The sequence below is a fragment of the Amblyomma mixtum genome, chromosome 8 (genome assembly GCF_055824585.1).
Source record: "Amblyomma mixtum isolate Tamu chromosome 8, ASM5582458v1, whole genome shotgun sequence".
In the NCBI taxonomy this organism is placed as follows: domain Eukaryota; kingdom Metazoa; phylum Arthropoda; class Arachnida; order Ixodida; family Ixodidae; genus Amblyomma; species Amblyomma mixtum.
The window spans coordinates 37215483-37233801 of record NC_143019.1 but is presented as its reverse complement, the minus strand read 5'-3'; the positions used below and the strand labels follow the sequence as shown (position 1 = coordinate 37233801).

Genomic DNA, 18319 nt, shown 5'->3' with positions numbered 1-18319 from the left:
AACCACTGAGACACGAAAAAAAAAAAGTGCTCACCGCCACCACCTCTGTCGCCTTCCCGTTCTCGTTCCCGCTCTCGTTCTCGCTCACGGTCGCTGGCCCGGTTGAGCTCATTGGCGTGCGAGCGCAACAGGTGGAGGATGGACTCGCGAGTGTCCCTGTCCTGGCGCCAAGTTGCCTCGTCTATCTCGTCCGTCGCCTGCGGCTTGGCTTCGGAGGCGGCACCGTCTGCGGACGAGGCCGCATCCGTTCCGCTGGACTGCTGCTGTGGCTGCTGCTGTGACGAAGAGGTCTTCTTGCTCGCCTTGTACTCATCCAGCTTCTCCTTGGTCTTGGCGTCCACTTTCACCTACCGTGACAGCACCAGGGCAGAAAGAGGGAGGGGAGGGGGGTCAGCGACCTCACCAAATGCCCTTCAATGCTCACGACACGCAGCCATTTCTGATGGTCCTCAAACCAATAAGTCTATCGATTCAATCACAGACTGACAACTGTTACATGGGCAACTTCTACGAGCCACCAAGTCAACAGTTTTCCGAATCAACGGCACGGAGCAAAACTCTATCAAGGTTTCGAGGGCCTTCAAGTAGCAAGAGAATGTCATGGAGCCCGCTCCAGCTACACACGGAGGAATAAGAAGAAAGTGTTGTTAGGTTTACGGTCCATATTATTTCTGCACAAACTAAAAATTTTTTTTCAGCCAAAGATACGCGCTGTCCTTAACTTGTGCTGAACCCTTTTCGTTAGCCTCCACGTTTCTGTCCCGTAGGTGAGTACCGGTAACATACAGCTGTTGCATACTTTTTTTCTCTTGAGAGATATTGGTAAACTGCCTTTCACGATCTGGGAGAACCTGCCATATGCACGCCACCCCATTCTTAATATTCTAGTTACTTCCCTCTCATGATCCGGATCAGCTGTCACTACCTGCCCTAAATAGACATATTCCCTTACCACATTCGGCACCTTGCTACCAATTATGAACTGCTGTTCCCTCGCTCAATGCACGTCATTTGCTCTGGCAAACTGCGACCAAGAGTCACCCCCGTGATCGTTACGTGCCAGCTCCAAGGTGCAACTTGGGTAAAACTGGCTCATCGTGTTTCTCCTTAGCTCTGGTTAATATCATTTTTCTGTAGCCTGCATTTCTCCTTTGCTGCACCTCTTACGCCCAGACCAACAATACAATCCTAACTACAGTCTCCTTCACCGCTGCTCAAGCATGCAACTAGATAAAGCAAAGTAGCACTGTACCCTAGGAGAGAAAAGAAAATAAAGAGAGACGAAGAAATCAGTACGCACCACGAGTTTCTTGTCTCCAATCTCCCATTCGTGCAGGATGCGAATGGCCCGCATGGCTGATTCAGGATCTCCATATTCGCAGAAGCCAAAGCCTGCAAAACACACCGCGGCAGCCCTCATTAGTGGGCTCAGCCAAATGCGTTGCGAAATGAGAGGGGATTAAGGCAACGCTCGTTTACGTACCTTGCAGCCAGCCATTGGCGCCCTGCACTCTCTTCCAGCTGACCACTGTTCCACAGCGCTGTGTTCCACAAAGCAAACACCAGAACGGTCACAACCAAACACAACGCAAAACAACACAGCAGCACCGAAAGGCTCTCCTCACAAGGTATGCCCCAAGTCTACTGACCTGAAGAATGAGCCTGATGAGGTTGTCTGATGCCCTTTCAGTTATGTTACCCACAAACACGGTGACAGGGGGTCCTTTGGATGTGTTCTCGTGCTGCGAAAAAGCAGCGTAAAGAAAAAAAAAGTTCAGTGCACTGTTGAGCACCAGAGCAACGGACAGTTTGAGGAGAGCACAGGACAGAGAGCAGCATTTTATGTCAACACACTTCACGATTCATGTGGTCTGCATCCCAGGCCTACAGCGTTACATGAGTTACAGTACAGGACGCACCAACTGTGCCACATTATTAAGGGGGGACGAGGGTTTTAAAACTAACTTTTTTATTTATGGCTAGAATCTCATGAAGTTTTGCACACAGATGTGTTTTTGTCTTCTGATTCCATTGAATTGAGCTGATGGTCTTAATCTTACAAAGTTTAGAATGTAATTAGGTAATTTCTTAAGCAGGTTTAATCAACTTTCTCACTGCATTTTGTTGCTTTTATTTGCATGAATTGAAAGCCAGAGAGTTCCCATACCCGATGACATTCTTCGTTTTTCTCTGAAGGCATGTCATCCTGATATACTGTGTTGAGAGTAAAAGGTCGCAGTATATGACACTGCTACTAGTTAAGCTAATTCTGAATTGCTATTTATACGTGGCCAAAACAGAAAAAGTAAGAATGTCATCGGGTATGGGAATTCTCTGGCTATCAATTCATGTAATCAAAAGCAACAAAATGTAATGAGAAAGTTTGTTAAAGCTGCGTAAGAAATTACAGTAGACTCCCGTTAAGACGAACTCGCTTAAGATGAACCCTTGGTTAAGATGAACAGTGGTGGTCATTTGTTTGGTTTCCCATAGAGTCAATGCAAAAAAAATCTGCTTAAGATGTACACTGCACACGTGCTAATTGGTTAAGATGAACTTTCACGACCAGCCGTGACCAAGCCATGCAACTTTACTCGACCATTCGAGCAGTATTTCAGCGGAAGGAAAGAAAAAAAAGCTAAAAAATTGAAAGCTTTTTTGCACCGCCGACGATCCATGCGACACGGGGAGGCACAGAGACCTAACCACGTCTCCGTTGAAAGGGCGATTCTGTGAAAGCAGAACTGTCGCTGCTCCTCCCCTGTGAGGGCACTGAAGGATATCTTGGAAGGTTAAGTGATATGCCTATGCTTGTAGCAAGCAGACGATTTTCTTGACAGAGACAAAAAAAATAACAGACTGGGTAACACTCAACAGTGCCTGATGCACTGGACTAGTAGTGCAATAAATGCCTATGTTGCAATTATTTTTTTCCTAAAAGACTATTTCATGGCTTTGTTCATATATATGAAGTATTTGGACACACACTGCATGCTCGAACATCATTTTAAGAAGCACTCCTAATTAGATGAACTTCTGTTAAGATGAACAGTCCTCATGGTCCCTTGGAGTTCGTCTTAAAGGGAGTCTACTGTACTTAATTACACTATGGAATTTAAGAAAACTTTTGATCTAAGATGACTAGCTAAATTATGACTACATTCTTGGAATCAGAAGAGAAAAAGGCACTTGTGTGCAAAATTTCATGAGATTCTACCCAGAAATAAAACTATCAGTTTTAAGACCCTCGTCCCCCCTTAATTCACTGGGGCACACTACTAGGACGTTGTCAAACTATCACTACATCCCTAACTACTAACAACGACAGAGTGTAACGATGGTGCACATGATGAGCAGTCCCCATTCACAGCTGAGTAGAAGGGCGCTAGGCCACACACATTCTGTCGGCAAACGGCCACTCACCGACTGCTGGTTCCGGCGCACGAGCGGTTTCTTCTCGATAACTGCCGTGCCAGAGCCTGAGCCGTGGCCGCGCTTGCCTTGCGAGCGCGGCTGCGGCGAAGGCTGCTGTTGCGGCGGCTGCGCCAGGATCGGAATCGACGGAGGCACCGTCACAGCCACGTGTGCCATCATCTGCGCCCACAGGAGATGGGGGAAAAAAAGAAAGGCATCAAACCCCCTCCAATACGATCCAGAGCATCATCATCATCGTCAGCCTGACTATGCCCACTGCAGGACAAAGGCCTCTCCCATGTCTCTCCCCTGTCCTTTGCCAGCTGCACACACCGTAACCCCGAAAACTTCTTAATCTCATCCACCCACCTAACTTTCTGCTGCCCCCCGCTACGCTTGCCTTCTCTTGGAATCCACTCCGTTACCCTTAAGGACCAGCGGTTATCCTGCCTTCGGATTACATGCCCTGCCCAGGCCCACTTCTTCCTCTTGATTTCGACTAGGGTGTCATTAACCCGCGTTTTTTCCCTCACCCACTCCGCCCGCTTCCAATCTCTTCAACGTTACACCTATCATTTTTTTTTCCATAGCTCGCTGCGTTGTCATTAACTTAAGCTGAACCCTCTTTGTTAGCCTCCACGTTTCTGCCCCATAGGTGAATACCGGTAGGATACAGCTGTTGTATACTTCTCTCTTCAGGGATATTGGTAAGCTACCATTCATGATCTGAGAGAACCTGCCATACGCGCTCCACCCCATTCTTATTCTTCCCAGAGCACTGATGGCCAAAGATACCAACGGACTTCATTTTGTAAAATAAGCATAGCAAAAAAAAAAAAAAAACTGCTTTTCAGCTCTTTAACGAGAAAGGAAAATATCCCGATGAAACGGGGACTTACCGGTGGCATCACTCCCATTGCCATCGGTATCATGCCTCCCGGGACTGAAAAGAAGAAAGTGATGAGGGCGATCAACACCCAAACAGGTGCACACTTTAGCCGTATCTATGAAAGTCAAGCCAGAGTGAGGCATGCAGGGCGATCTCACAGCAAACTGCTAAAGAACAACAGCAGTCAGAGGCATGCTTGAAAAGCCGTACGGAAATTACTCAGTACCAGTAAAGCACACTAAAAACTGCGAGCTCTAAGCAGCTCATGAAAGCAGCTGGGATGCATTCAAGACATAACAGGACTGTTTCTCTGGTGAATCTACGTATTCTTAGAGCACTATTAGACCCTTAGAGCATTATTAGAGCATTATTAGCATTATTAGAACGTCCTTTTTTTTTCTTTTGAAAAGAAAGCACCTAGGTTAAAACTATGTTAAAAACACATTCCTGGGATAAAGCAGAGCGTACTATGCGACTTTTACAAAGACACCCTACGTTCAAAGAACACTATAAATTGGGTGACAAAACAAAAACAAAAAAAGACATGCATGCAGCTTTGCAAACAAGGTTACGGCAGAATGCAGTGGGCTTTTCTTCAAGAACTAGGTGACCAACGAAGTTAACGAAAGAACGCTTTCCACTTACGTCTCCCGATCACATTGTACGAGACCCTGATGCCTTTATCTAGAAATGGCACATTCAAGAGCTTAACCAGTGGTCACACACGAGTCTACAAAGGCAAAGTGCACTGTGAGGTGCAGAGAAATACACGGTCCTCAAAACCAAGCACGACAATCCGCTGCGCCGTTGGTGGCACTTTTCAACGACGCAAGCCATGCGTTATTAATACAGTGTGGCATGCATGCAGAACAAGTGGCAACAAAGTTGCAATGAGTCATGTGAAAGGTCATTTTGAGGTGCTACATATCAAACACATATAATGGTTAAAGGTGCACTAAAGAGGATTCCGAGCTCGTCTTTTTACGGCAGGAACTCTACTTGCACGTTCCAGGCATTCTTAGAAGCTTTGAGTTATTGTCCTGTGCGGCCGATTTCCCTATTAAATCGAGTTAAACATCACAGTTCCCGCCATTTTTTTTTTTTTTGTAAACTTGCCTCCGAAAAGAACAGTCAGCCAACGCATGGAGTACCTTTCAGACAGTCGCGTGGCGGCTTGCCGCTCTGCCGTCGGTGGAGTGATAAGTAGCAATCGGCGAAAGCAAAAGTCCACATTCATTTCTATTTCTGTGGGCTTAATTTGCGGCTATGTAGGACGTGACTGAAACTATTTATTCATGGAAACCTAAAAAACAAATCAGAAGCAAAGCCGCCACGCAACTGGCTGAAAGGTACTCCACGCGTTGACTGATTCCTCCTTTTTTCGAAGGCGAGTTAAAAAAAAAGGCAGGAGCCGGGACGTTTAGTTTGATATAATAGGGAAATCGACTGCACAAGACAATGATTCGAAGTTCCTAAGTATGCTCGAAGAGTGTACCCGCGGTAAAAAGACGATTTCAGATTCCTCCTTACTACACCCTTAATCTTTATTGTTCACTGAGGACCATTTACCATCTTGGATGTTTTACATTACTTAAATGTAGAAAGCAATGGAAGACATTTCAAAGTTTTAAGCGTGCTCAACCAAAGCTGCTAATTTCTACACGTTTGCTTCATGCATTTAAAGCTATCATTCATAAAAAGGAAGCCATACAAAAATGAAGTTTACAGCGTCCCCAAAACGCACAGGGGGTAGTCTGCACTGGTAACAGCGCATTCAACATGGCTTCCTTAGGCGTAAACTTAGTTTCGTCCAAGCCTCCACCGTAATCTTTGTCAACTTCACTGCAACTTTGTTCGATACCACTCAGTTAAAAAAAACAAAACGTAGTTACAATGCTTCTTACTTGAAAAGATTGCCTAGAACGAAACGGTAACTTAGCGAGAAGCCAGAACCATGCTAACAAACTCAATTCCAAAACCTGGCAATGCAAAAGTCACGACTGTCAAGAGAATAATGCGAGCCCAACCACACGGCACAAAAATCAAAACTTACAGAAACCAGAACCATGCTAACCAATTCAATTCCAAAACCTGGCAATGCAAAAGTCACAACTGTCAAAGAGAATAACGTGAGTCCAACCACATGGCACAAAAAACATAACTTAATATAACAGACCCAACACAACCACCAATCATTTGAAAGGCATTAAAAAAAAGATAACACCTAGGCTGAACAAAGGCAGCAGGTCCACACAACGTGTGAGCACGCAGCAAAGACACAATCAAAAGAGAGAAGCAGCATGCGTATGTCCCAGTGGTTACTAACCTAAGTTATTATTCATAACGTCGTCTGCCTTAGCAGCAGTGTAAAGGCACACATGATGGTGTCAGAAAGAGCAAACATCATGTTCTCTACACGACAACAATGATGCCTTTATAAAAGAAACGCATGCCCATCTGTGAGAACACCTGCCACTTGCAAGCCATTTTTCTACCATCATGTAGTAACAGCTTTGTCACTACGAAGTTGGCATTTTCGAGTAGGTTGACCCTTTCCCACATGACCCCCTCTCGGTGGCTAATAATTAGGGCCCGGAACTTTAGGCATTTGCCTAAACATGCCTATAAATGCCTAAACGCGGGATTTTTGCACTTGCCTGCCTTTTCCTCATTTTTTACGAAATACTTACTATTTAACTGTATTTTCTGCCTATAAATGCCTACATCCAGCATTTCGGTCCTCGGTGCCGTTTTTCAATTTTGAGACATCTGTCTAAGTATGATGAAAGAAGCGCGCCGATGCGCTCACAAAAGGCGCGGGTCTCGCCGAACGTTTTTCTCGAAGTGTAGCGTGAACGTAGTGTAACGAATTGTTTTTCTCGAAGTGTAGCAAGAGGCGAGTTTGGAAAGAGGCCTGACATACATTAGTGCAAACTACTCAACATTGACGGAAAGAATCACAAAGTTGGAAAAGGCTGGACTCTGAATAGATGAATCATTGAAGGTAGTGGCAGAAGTACCAGCAGCACTTCGGGTACTGGAAGTAAAAGGCGCTACTGCTTCTACGAAAATGCAACAATTGGTAGAAAAAACAGATGCCTAGAAACAATTTCCCAACAGAGAATTTCTACACGGAGACGATACGGCCACATCACCTGAAGGCCTGAGCCCTTATCAACTCATGTTTTAGGTTCGCGCCACTAACTTCATGTGACGTCTGAAGAAGCCTTTCAAAGTACAAAGCTATGCTTAGCGAAAACCGAAGTAACTTCAAGTTCGAAAACCTGAGAATGCGCTTTATTGCTTCAGTTGAGGACTGCGTAGGCTCCGGGCGTGACTGGCGAATCTTGTACTTTGTGGGATATAAGATATCCCTAGCCGCCCCGCGCCGAGTCACGAGACGAGAGCGCACGCCACAGGGAATGGGGAGAGGAGGGCACCCGGCAACTCTCCTCACCCTCAGCTCGGACGTGACGTCACGCCTACGCTCTGGCGTCTTAGGGACGGGTGAACGACCCCTCTTGATTGCAACAAGTTGCTCAAGAGGGAGGTAATGTCGTAGGGGTTAAAAGGCGAAGTTCGCGCGGGAACAGGGGACTCGCCCTCTCTTCTCGCCGCGGTGCTACTGCCGCTCTGCCCTGCCGACCCCCGTCCTGCCCGCGCCCCTCCCGGATTATCCAACGCCAGTCGACGACAACTTGGTAAGCTGCTGAACCATCTATTATCGGATAGAACATTCTTCCGCAGTGTGCTTTGCCTTGCACTAGGTAAATAAAGGGTTTCCTAGCGTACTCTGTTCGTTGCCTACTTCGTCCGAACCCGCCGTGGCTGTGACTTTGCGCCACGGGTTGGGGACACGAGAATGCCCGCGCATAGCTGGCACGGAAGCGCGCCTTCCCGGCCGGCTGCTCGCGGGTGACCCCATATCTTGGCACCCGAACGTGGGGCGAACTAGGCATTGAGCAGTGTACTTTGTTGGAGCGAACGACTGTCGACGCGCTAACAAAGGATGGCAGCTGATAGGCCTGACTTCCAGTCTTTGTTCATGCTGTCAGAGCTAGCGGCACAGAGCCAGGGCTCCCTACTTGACTTGCCTTTGGAAGGCGTAAATCTTGAGTGTTCCACGCGGAATAGCCGAGTTGCATTCCCGGGCGCGTCGGCAGGACTTAGGCCTGGTACGGAGGGCACCACATCGGGCACCTCGCCGCTCCGTGGTGCGAACAATGGGGCACCTACGCCTCATCATTCGACACCATCAGCGGCTGCGCCCAACTCCGGGGGCGTTAGTCCGCAGTCATCCGAGGTGCTCTTGCAGAACGCGATGCAAGTTATGCAGAGCTTAGCGGGTATGTTGCAAAACAATTTGCAAGCCCCGGCCCAGGCAACCCGTCTTAGGATAGACGTACCTACCTACACGGGGTACCACGACAGAACAGGGGCTAATGAGTACCTCGACCGTCTGCTGCGTTATCAGCAAGCGACAGGAATCGCAGACGCCGAACTGCTCGCGCGTGTTGTGCCTGTTTCTTTGACGGAGCAAGCGGCCCGCTGGTACCGACTAACCGGTAACCGAGCGAGGACAATGGAGGAGTTTAGAGCAAGCTTCCGCGACGAATTCCTCCCCGCAAACTACGAGTGGCGTTTGAGGAGGGAGCTGGAACTCCGCACCCAGCACCCCGACGAGTCTTTGCTAGAGTACGTCCGAGCGATGGACGAACTGTATCGCCTCGCTGACCCTCGCGCCACAAACACGGAGAGAGTTGAGCGTGTCACACGACAAGCGCACCCGACTTTCGCGGCCTACCTGAGAGGAGGCAGGTTTAGAGACCTGGACGAGCTAGCAGCTGAGGCGAAGCGCATTCAGGGAGACATCCTCTCTGCGCGAGCGTATCGGCCGCCGCCACCTGCATCGCAGTCACTTGAGCCTCGCTGCGCGTGGAATGGCAGCTCAGCGCGTAGTCCGTCTAGAGCTGAAGCGACAGCACAGTTTGCTGACGAGAGTGTCCCGAGGGGTTGGGAATTGTCCGACCGCGCTTTGGACCCATTCAGCTACGCGCTGCGAACAGCACACGCTGCCGCAGAGCGGAACACCTGTAGCCGAGATCGCGAGGCCGACACGCGGCCGCACGAGCAGCCCCCACCGTCCGCACTGCGAGATCGAGATCGAAACGACCGACCGGAACGTGGCGACCAGCGCCTAGCCCGTCGGAGCCCGAGCAACCGCTGCTACAGGTGTGACCAACCGGGCCACTTCGCCCGCGACTGTGGCCGACTCCCCGCCCGTGACCAAACACAGTCGGGAAACGGCTACAGCCGCCGGTGATCGACCTTCGATCCCGCGCGGCTTACACAGAGAACCCCGGTTTATTAGCGCCTTTGGCATGTCGCGTAGGAAGTTCTGTTGACTTGCCAGCGCCGTTCATCGAGCTAACGATAGCTCGAAAGAAATTCACCGCGTTACTCGACACAGGGGCAAGCGCTTCTTTGTTCGGTGACGAAGTGCTAAACCATCTCCGCCAGAACAAAATCCGGTTGAGAGAGTGCGATACCACTTTTCGCCTCGCGAGCGGCACAGCGCAATCCAGCGGTGCAGCTAGGATAGTGGTTCGCTGGGAAAGACGCGTGCGGCGACAACGCCTCGTTCATCTTCCCTGTTTATCCGTTCCTGTAATTCTTGGGCGAGACTTCCTAGCCAAGACAGGCATTGTGATAGACATAGCCAGCGGAGGCTATCGACAGCGCACCACCGGCGCCTTGAAGCTTTTTGCAAAAGCGCCCGCGGCCTCGCAGTCAATTACGGCTCCGAACGCGGAGCTAGCGGGGAGTGACCGTGGAAAATCACCCCCGCCGGCCCGGAAACAAGCATGCGGGCGGACAGTCGCCGCTGAGAGAGGGCCCACAGAGAATGTTGTCGCGGTAGAAAGTTGTTCTACCGTGCCAGTGAGGTCAATGCACCCTTTGTTGTCGGAGGTGAACAGCGTATCGGAGAGGGAGAAGGCACGTTTGTCATCTCTCCTCTACGAATTCAACGCGACATTCACGGACCGGCCTGGCCTGACTACACTAGTAAGGCACAGAATAGACACGGGTGATGCTCTGCCTTGGAAGTGCAATCCTAGACCAATCAGCTTGGCTAAGAGAAAAGCACTGGACGGCGCCTTAGACGAACTTATCGATACTGGCGTTGTTGAGAGGTCTAACAGCCCTTGGGGCTTCCCGGTAGTCTTAGTTCCAAAGAAAGACGATACATATCGGCTTTGCGTGGACTACCGCAGACTGAATGAGGTTACGAGAAAGGATGCGTACCCTCTACCAACCATTTCTTCCCTAGTGTCCAACCTAGGTGGGGCGAAGTACTTTACTACGCTCGATGCTAGCCGCGGATACTTTCAGGTTGAAATGGATGAGCGTGATAAGGAGAAGACTGCTTTCACTTGTCACAGAGGTCTTTTCCAATTCAAGAGAATGTCTTTTGGCTTGGTAGGAGCACCCGCTACTTATCAGCGCCTAATGGACCGTGTTCTGGGAGATGCGAAGTGGCACCACGCGGTCGCATACCTAGACGACATCGTGGTGTACTCGAAAACGTTCGAGGAACACCTGCGCCACTTGAGGGACATCCTAGAGAGGCTGAGGTCCGCGGGAATCACTTTGAACCCGAAGAAGGCGCAGATCGCCGCGACCCGAATAACACTGTTGGGGTTCACGATCGACAAAGGCCGCATTCTGCCGTGCGAGGATAAACTCGAGGCTTTGCTTAAGTTTCCGTCGCCGTCAGATCTAGCTGGTCTCAGACGCTTCCTGGGAATGGCGAACTTTTATCGCCAGTTCATCCCAGATTGCGCAGCGCTGCAGGCACCTTTGACAAAGCTTTTGAAGAAGGGAGAGCGCTGGAGTTGGGGTCCCGAGCAAGAGGCTGCACTGCGCAACCTCGTTAAGGTGCTCGCGGACACGGCTGAGTTGCAGCTACCCGACCTAAACAGGGAGTTTGTGATTCAAACCGACGCAAGCGACCTGGGCTTAGGAGCAGTGTTGCTTCAGGAGCATGAAGGCGTCCTCCGACCGGTAGCGTTCGCGAGCCGTTCACTGACGCCGGCAGAGAGGAACTACTCGGTGACAGAGAAGGAATGTCTCGCGATAGTTTTTGCTCTGCGGAAGTTCGACTACTACGTCGACGGGGTGGCATTTGTGATCGAGACGGATCACATGGCGCTCACCTGGCTGAGACGCCTCAGCGAGCCGAGCGGCCGCCTGGCGCGTTGGGCCCTGTTGCTGCAGCGCTACGACTTTACCGTGCGCTACCGCAGAGGGAAGAACAACGCCGTGGCTGACGCACTCTCGCGAGCGCCTGTCCAGAGCGAGGAAGGTCACGCGACCGACCACCCGACAGAGAGAGAGAGTGAGGGTTTGTCCCCAGCCGTAGCCGATGTAAGGGACGCGGACCGACCGTTGACCCCAGGCGAGAGCGTGAACCACGTGGACTACGCGAGTTCCGTGGGGATCGCGTTCAGCAGAAAGGAGCTGCTCGAAGCTCAGCAGATGGATTCATTTTGTCGAAAAGTGTTCGACGGGCTCAGGGAGCCGGGCGGCCGGGCCGCCGCGCACACGGGGACAGCTGGTTTTGCTGTCGGTGCGGAGCGCTTGGAAACAGCTGGTAATGCTGTGAGCGCGCTGGATTCTTATCTGCTGGATTCCGACGGCGTCCTGCTGAGGTATATCCCCTCCGAGAACGACACAAGTGAGGCGTTCAAGGTGGTGATACCGCGAGTGTTGAGAGCGGCACTGTTACGCTACTTTCACGACTCGTGCATCGCTGGGCATGCAAGCGGCCCCAAGACTTACATTAAGTTGTGTCGCTTTGCTACCTGGCTTGGCATGAAAAGGGACGTAACACGCTACGCCCGCTCATGTCATGTGTGCCAAAGTGTGAAGCCCCGGGGTGGACGACCGCCCGGCCTCATGCAGCCGATTAACAGCCAGACTCCCTGGCAAATCGCGGCGTGTGACATCATGGGACCGTATCCCACGACACCGAGTAGGAACAAGTTCCTGCTGGTGGTCACGGATCACTTCAGCAAGTGGGTTGAACTTTTCCCCCTTAGAAAGCTGACGGCACGAGTGATCATGGAGAAGCTGATGGACGTATTCACCAGGTTCGGTTTCCCAGAGCAGCTGATAACGGACAACGCGTCCTACTTCACTGCGAAGGTGTTCGTAGATTCGTGCGCTGCACTCGGCATTAAGCACAAGAAAACGACCACCTATCATGCTCAGTCGAACCCCACGGAACGAGTCAACCGCAACATTAAGCACATGCTTGTCGCGTACTCTGAGAGGCACAAAGATTGGGACTCCTATCTGCCGGAGATCGCGTTCGCTTTGCGTTCGACCGTTAACCGCTCGACTGGGTATGCACCGTCTTCTCTCAATCTGGGTAGAGAGCTGCTAAATCCGATGGACCGGGTTCTAACGGACAGCAGGAAGACGCCAGTCGCTTCGTCAGCACGAGCTGAATACGCGACACAGCTGCGCGCTAAGATGACGGAGGCCTTACACAAGGCTCGCCGAAACCTGAGCACCGCTAGGGCGCAGCAGAAAGCACAGTACGACCGCTCGCACCGGGATGTTCACTACGAAGTGGGCGATCTGGTGCTTCGGCGCCAACACGTTCTGAGCGATGCTAGCAGACAGTTCGCGGCCTCGTTGGCGCCGAAATGGATCGGGCCGTTTCGCGTGCGAGAGAAGCTTTCCTCGCTCGTTTACAGGCTCGAGGACTTGCGGTCGAAACCGACAGGCGGACCGGTGCACGTATGCGACCTGAAACGTTACGTGCAGCGAGATGAGTGGGTTCAGGACACAGCCCGACCCGCGCCGCAGTCGGAGAACGAGCGCTGCGATCAGCCGGCGAACTCCGCGTCCCGCTATAACTTGCGCCGTAGGCAGAAATAAAATCTGCCTGCGCGGACTAGAGCGAGGGCGCAGGCCGACAAGCAGTCTCGTTAAATGCATGAACGTACGGGCCGCTCATGCCGATCAATGTTACGTGAGACTTACTTGCGTTAACCCTCATGACTCTCGTGAGGGCCGAACAGCTACGTAGCACGCGCTGCGGGAGTTGCTTACATCTGTGTTGACCTTTTCAGCGCAGATGGAAAAGAAGCAGGGCGCATCAGAACGACATCGTTCACGTCTACCAACTAGAAGCCACCATCCAGCTTCGGCAACGCGCCGCGCCCATGGCCCGCCGCTACGCCCAGCCCGCGACCTGAAGCCGCCTCCCTGCAGCAGCCAGGCGCCCCTGCTACCTGCCACGCCGCATCGGAGCCAACCGCCTGCCTAACGCCTACCGACTGTACGCCGCCGCACCCGCCTACCCAAGAGCAAGCTGTCCAAACGAAGAAAGAGCAGCCGCGGCCCCTTTACCACCTCAACCCTGGGCCCTCGCCAGCTAACCGGGCATGCCAGGGCAGCCCAACCGCCCGGCATCTACGTTGGAAGCGCCGCGGCCCTCGCCTCTGAAGCCACCTGACCCTGTCTCTGAGGGTGGCGCAGCCACGAACCTGGCCTCCAAGCAATCGAAGCCGGGGCCAAGGAGGCGGTCGACCATATTCACCGGAGCGGCGCAGCCGCGCGTACTCGGAAGACGGCGACCTGTGGCAAGCCACCTTTCGACATCGGCATCTCGCGGGTGGTCAAGCATTTGGACCAGCGGATCAGTTCGGGCGTGGCGCGGACATCAACAAGTGTACCGGCGGGAGCCGAAGACCTTCGATCCCTGGATGGCGGAGAAGATTAAGTGATGTGTGCGCCTGCTTCTCTGTCCGGGAGGCTTCTTAAGGAGGGGAGGATGTGGGATATAAGATATCCCTCGCCGCCCCGCGCCGAGTCACGAGACGAGAGCGCACGCCACAGGGAATGGGGAGAGGAGGGCACCCGGCAACTCTCCTCACCCTCAGCTCGGACGTGACGTCACGCCTACGCTCTGGCGTCTTAGGGACGGGTGAACGACCCCTCTTGATTGCAACAAGTTGCTCAAGAGGGAGGTAATGTCGTAGGGGTTAAAAGGCGAAGTTCGCGCGGGAACAGGGGACTCGCCCTCTCTTCTCGCCGCGGTGCTACTGCCGCTCTGCCCTGCCGACCCCCATCCTGCCCGCGCCCCTCCCGGATTATCCAACGCCAGTCGACGACGACTTGGTAAGCTGCTGAACCATCTATTATCGGATAGAACATTCTTCCGCAGTGTGCTTTGCCTTGCGCTAGGTAAATAAAGGGTTTCCTAGCGTACTCTGTTCGTTGCCTACTTCGTCCGAACCCGCCGTGGCTGTGACTTTGCGCCACGGGTTGGGGACACGAGAACGCCCGCGCATAGCTGGCACGGAAGCGCGCCTTCCCGGCCGGCTGCTCGCGGGTGACCCCATAACTTATGAATAAAGAGTATTAATTATGGCACCTATTTCTGTTTTACAGTGCCTATTTCGGCATTTTTTAGAGCCTAGATGCCTGCCTATTTCGGGGTTCTTTAGTGCCTAAATTTCCGGGCCCTACTAATAATGCATGGTAATAAACAAAACACACAAAATGGCGATTACCAAGTACCTATATAAGCAAGGGTGAAGAAAGGTCAGTAGTATGAATTCCAGGTCATGGAATTAAGCCTGCTTTCCGAGCTAATGAAATCGCAGTTATACATGCGCGTTACATCAAAGTAGTGGCATACAACTTGTAGAAAAATTTTTGAAAAAAAAAAAACAACATGGCTTTATGTATGTTTTACTTTATGGGAATCAAGCTTTATGGAAATCAACTAAACATCCCATTCGGTCGTTCATTTTGTGCCTCCAAGTGTAATGATATGCTGTTCATAACTAACCAGTATGTATTCCCAACCTAAACCGAGGCAGGCAATGCCTCCAAAAACCAAGATTCACATTTATTACTGCCACAGCAAATGCTAGGCTATCATGTAACTCAACCTGTTTACTAAATATACTGTGACCCATAGTGACTCAGCTACACACAAAAAAGACTGAATTGATGCTCTCTACGGTCTACAGCGTCTACCCACTGAATAGCATTATGGAGGTCCAGGACAATATTCTTGCTTCAAAAGTGATTAAACAGACCCTGGTACGGTATGGCTATGAGGGAAGCCATAGTGGAGGGCTATGGATTTATTCCAACCACCTAGGGTTCTTTTAGCGTGCACTGACACCACGCAGCACACGGGCGCCTTGCATTTCACCTCCGTGGAAATGCCGCCGAGAGAAGTCAGAGAAAGAAGGCAGACAGAAGCCATTGATTGACTGATTTCTGTTTATGAGCATGATTAGCACAATTGGTAAAGTCATTGACTGACTGACTTCTGGTCATGTCATGATTAGCACAACTGATACAGACTGTAATATTAATAATGTCGATCACTCCTCGTGTGTATATCTTTATAAAGGTGCCCACTTAAATTCAGGTTTGATATGAATTCACAAATACACCTTTCACAATTCCAGAACAAGAACAAATATAAACCAAAAAACAATTTTAACATTAAAATAAAAACAATAAAAGAAACTCGAAGTCCCCCTCCTACTCAAAAACAAGTTCCGGAGTCCGCGTGGGTGGTTATGTATAACAGTTCGACAGCAAACTCTACTTAGAATCTGTACACTGCTATCCTCACAAACAAACACAAAACTAGCATTAGCAGCGATGTAGACAAATATTGAGTATTAACAGCAAATTAGAAACACAGCTCAACTAGAAGCAACAGCATGTATACCCCCTCACCATGCAGTAAGGAGGATCAATGCACACAGTTGGGATCGCAAGTGAAACTGAAGCTCCAACAAATCTCAGAGTGACTGAAGTGACAAGAGTTAACAAAGTTCTTTTGTGGAGCTGCTAAGAAAAGCTTGTGTGATTCAAGCAGGTCACAAACAGCACAATCACCTAACTCAACATATTAAGGGCAGAAAGACAATAACAAGTTTCTCTTACAACGGTAGCATTTTCTTTGGTGCTACCTCGCCCAGCTCCTCACCTACAACACTATGAAGGAAACGAAAGCCCCAGAACTGCATCTCTTCGGGGTCCTTGGCATGAGCTGAGCATTATGGCCACTAAAACACCTTCCCTCCTAGAGCCATAGTCAAAGGATTAACCAGTTGGTTACACCCTTAGATACTGACAGTGGCACCAAATCACCGCAAACTAGTGGATCACATAACCAAAAAAGCTACACAGTCAACTCTCGATAAGTCAATCTTGATGGGACGTAAACATTTGTTCAATACAAGGATAGCCTTTGTAAGCACATCTGATGTCAACAGGACCAAAACATAAGTTCGAATAAACAGGAGGTTCGAATTAAGCGAGTTCGAATTAAAAGGTCCCACTGTACGAAGACTGTCCAGCTAGTGAAATGTGCATTTGACACAACAGTCAGCACGACTGTACTAACTCCACATCAAGGTAGCAAAGTTTAAACATCGGTCTTTCGCGTTGTTGGCCGGCGAAGATCAGAAACCACTTCTGGGGGCTGAATTCGGCACGAAACGATGCTTTACAGGCTACCCTGTGCTCGACCGTGGCGCAAATTAGAATGAATCTAACTAGAAATGCCCTATGGAACCTAAAGTAACGCGCGATTCTTACCCATGTGAGGCATTGTGTACGGTGGTGCTAACATGGGCGGTACGGGCATGCCAGGCATGCCCAATGGTGGTCTATGGGGTGGGAAAGCCATGTCTTCCCGAAGTACTAGTCGGTACTCCTAAAAACAAAAAGAAAAGCAGGCAAGGGTTACTGTCAAACAGCACTTCACGGTGAGAACAGTCTGCGCCAACTAAAGCGCTGCGAAGGTGAAAAACACGCACCCAAACTATCGAGAGTTAAATGGCCAGTCGCCCGGGAAACCGGCAAATGTGTCGACAACGAACTAAACAAACCACTGCTGCAGCGCTGCGGAATTCGCTAGCGGAAGCAGTTAAAAAGAGGCGACTATTCGAAGGGAGCACCGTTACTGCAGGCTATTTCCCGCACACCTAAAAACACTCCCGAGCTTTACCAAAACGCAGAGCAACACTTTGAAAGGCCACAAAACAAGAGCGCGCAAGATGTTACGTGTCCGAGACCGAGCCTAGCGTAGCCAAAATAAACATTAGTTGCGTTCATATAATATAAGGAAACCGATAACCGTCCATAATGCGTAATAAGTCGAAATCAGCCCTTTAACGCATTAAACAACGTTGGAATTAGCACCGAAGAGCGGCTGATCGCACGAAACAGGAGAGCTAAGCCTTATCTGGGGCGCCCAAGTTTGCGGCAGAATTACGTTAAGCAGACAAAGATTCGGTGGCTGTACGTTCCCCCGGATAAAGCAAAAACTCACCGTGGTTACGTTTGGTGTCGGTCGGCTTATAAAGAATTTTTAACGCGTAGAAAATACACGAAATATGCACATACGATAATTGACGAAATGTACAATACAAGTCTTATATAAGTAATGGATGCATGTTGGCCTCAAGTGGCACGTCGCTGCGCGAAGCGGGATTGCCACACGACCACGATGATCTAAAATAACTGCTAGCGCCATCAAGCGTGCAGCTCGCGCTACTCAGAACATTGACACATTTGTAACATGTGTAACATCGCGACCCTCTTTGTGCACAAGTGGACGCATCTTTACAGTGATTGATTAACCAGTTGATTTCAGTTGATAGTTGTTGTTCACCTCATAGAATGGCGCATGGAGGATGGAATGGCGCATACCCACAGAGTGGGATCGGCCAAGAAGAGGGAAGCATAGAGAGTTTTTGAGATTTTTTTGTTTGTTTGTTTGGTTTTGTTTTCTGGGGGAAAATAAATAGATAAATGAAATAATAAATAATCAGTGCGTGTGTTGTCTTTCTTTCTGTCGTCCTTGTTCGTTGCTCTGCTTTGCCCCTTCTTGAAGGGTACACACACAAATTATTAATGCCCTTTCTTTGAAATCATGCGCAGCATATTAAAAAACATGGAAAC

At 50.2% G+C, this 18319-nt stretch overlaps 1 protein-coding gene across 3 annotated transcripts in view; it reads right to left on the bottom strand.

Moving 5' to 3' along the window:
- LOC149332119 (RNA-binding protein 25-like) overlaps positions 1-17846 on the bottom strand; it is a 53190-nt gene extending 35344 nt beyond the window's left edge. For all 3 annotated transcript variants that reach the window (XM_089557068.1, XM_089557069.1, XM_089557070.1), the window contains exons 1-8: positions 17688-17846; positions 16952-17069; positions 4314-4357; positions 3424-3594; positions 1650-1742; positions 1484-1541; positions 1301-1392; positions 35-347 (exon numbers count right to left, since the gene is read on the bottom strand). In XM_089557068.1, the coding sequence (XP_089413194.1) occupies positions 35-347; positions 1301-1392; positions 1484-1541; positions 1650-1742; positions 3424-3594; positions 4314-4357; positions 16952-17042 (862 nt within the window). In that variant the 5' untranslated portion in view covers positions 17043-17069; positions 17688-17846. The remainder of the gene's footprint in view (positions 1-34; positions 348-1300; positions 1393-1483; positions 1542-1649; positions 1743-3423; positions 3595-4313; positions 4358-16951; positions 17070-17687) is intronic.
- Between the last annotated feature and the right edge of the window lie 473 nt (positions 17847-18319).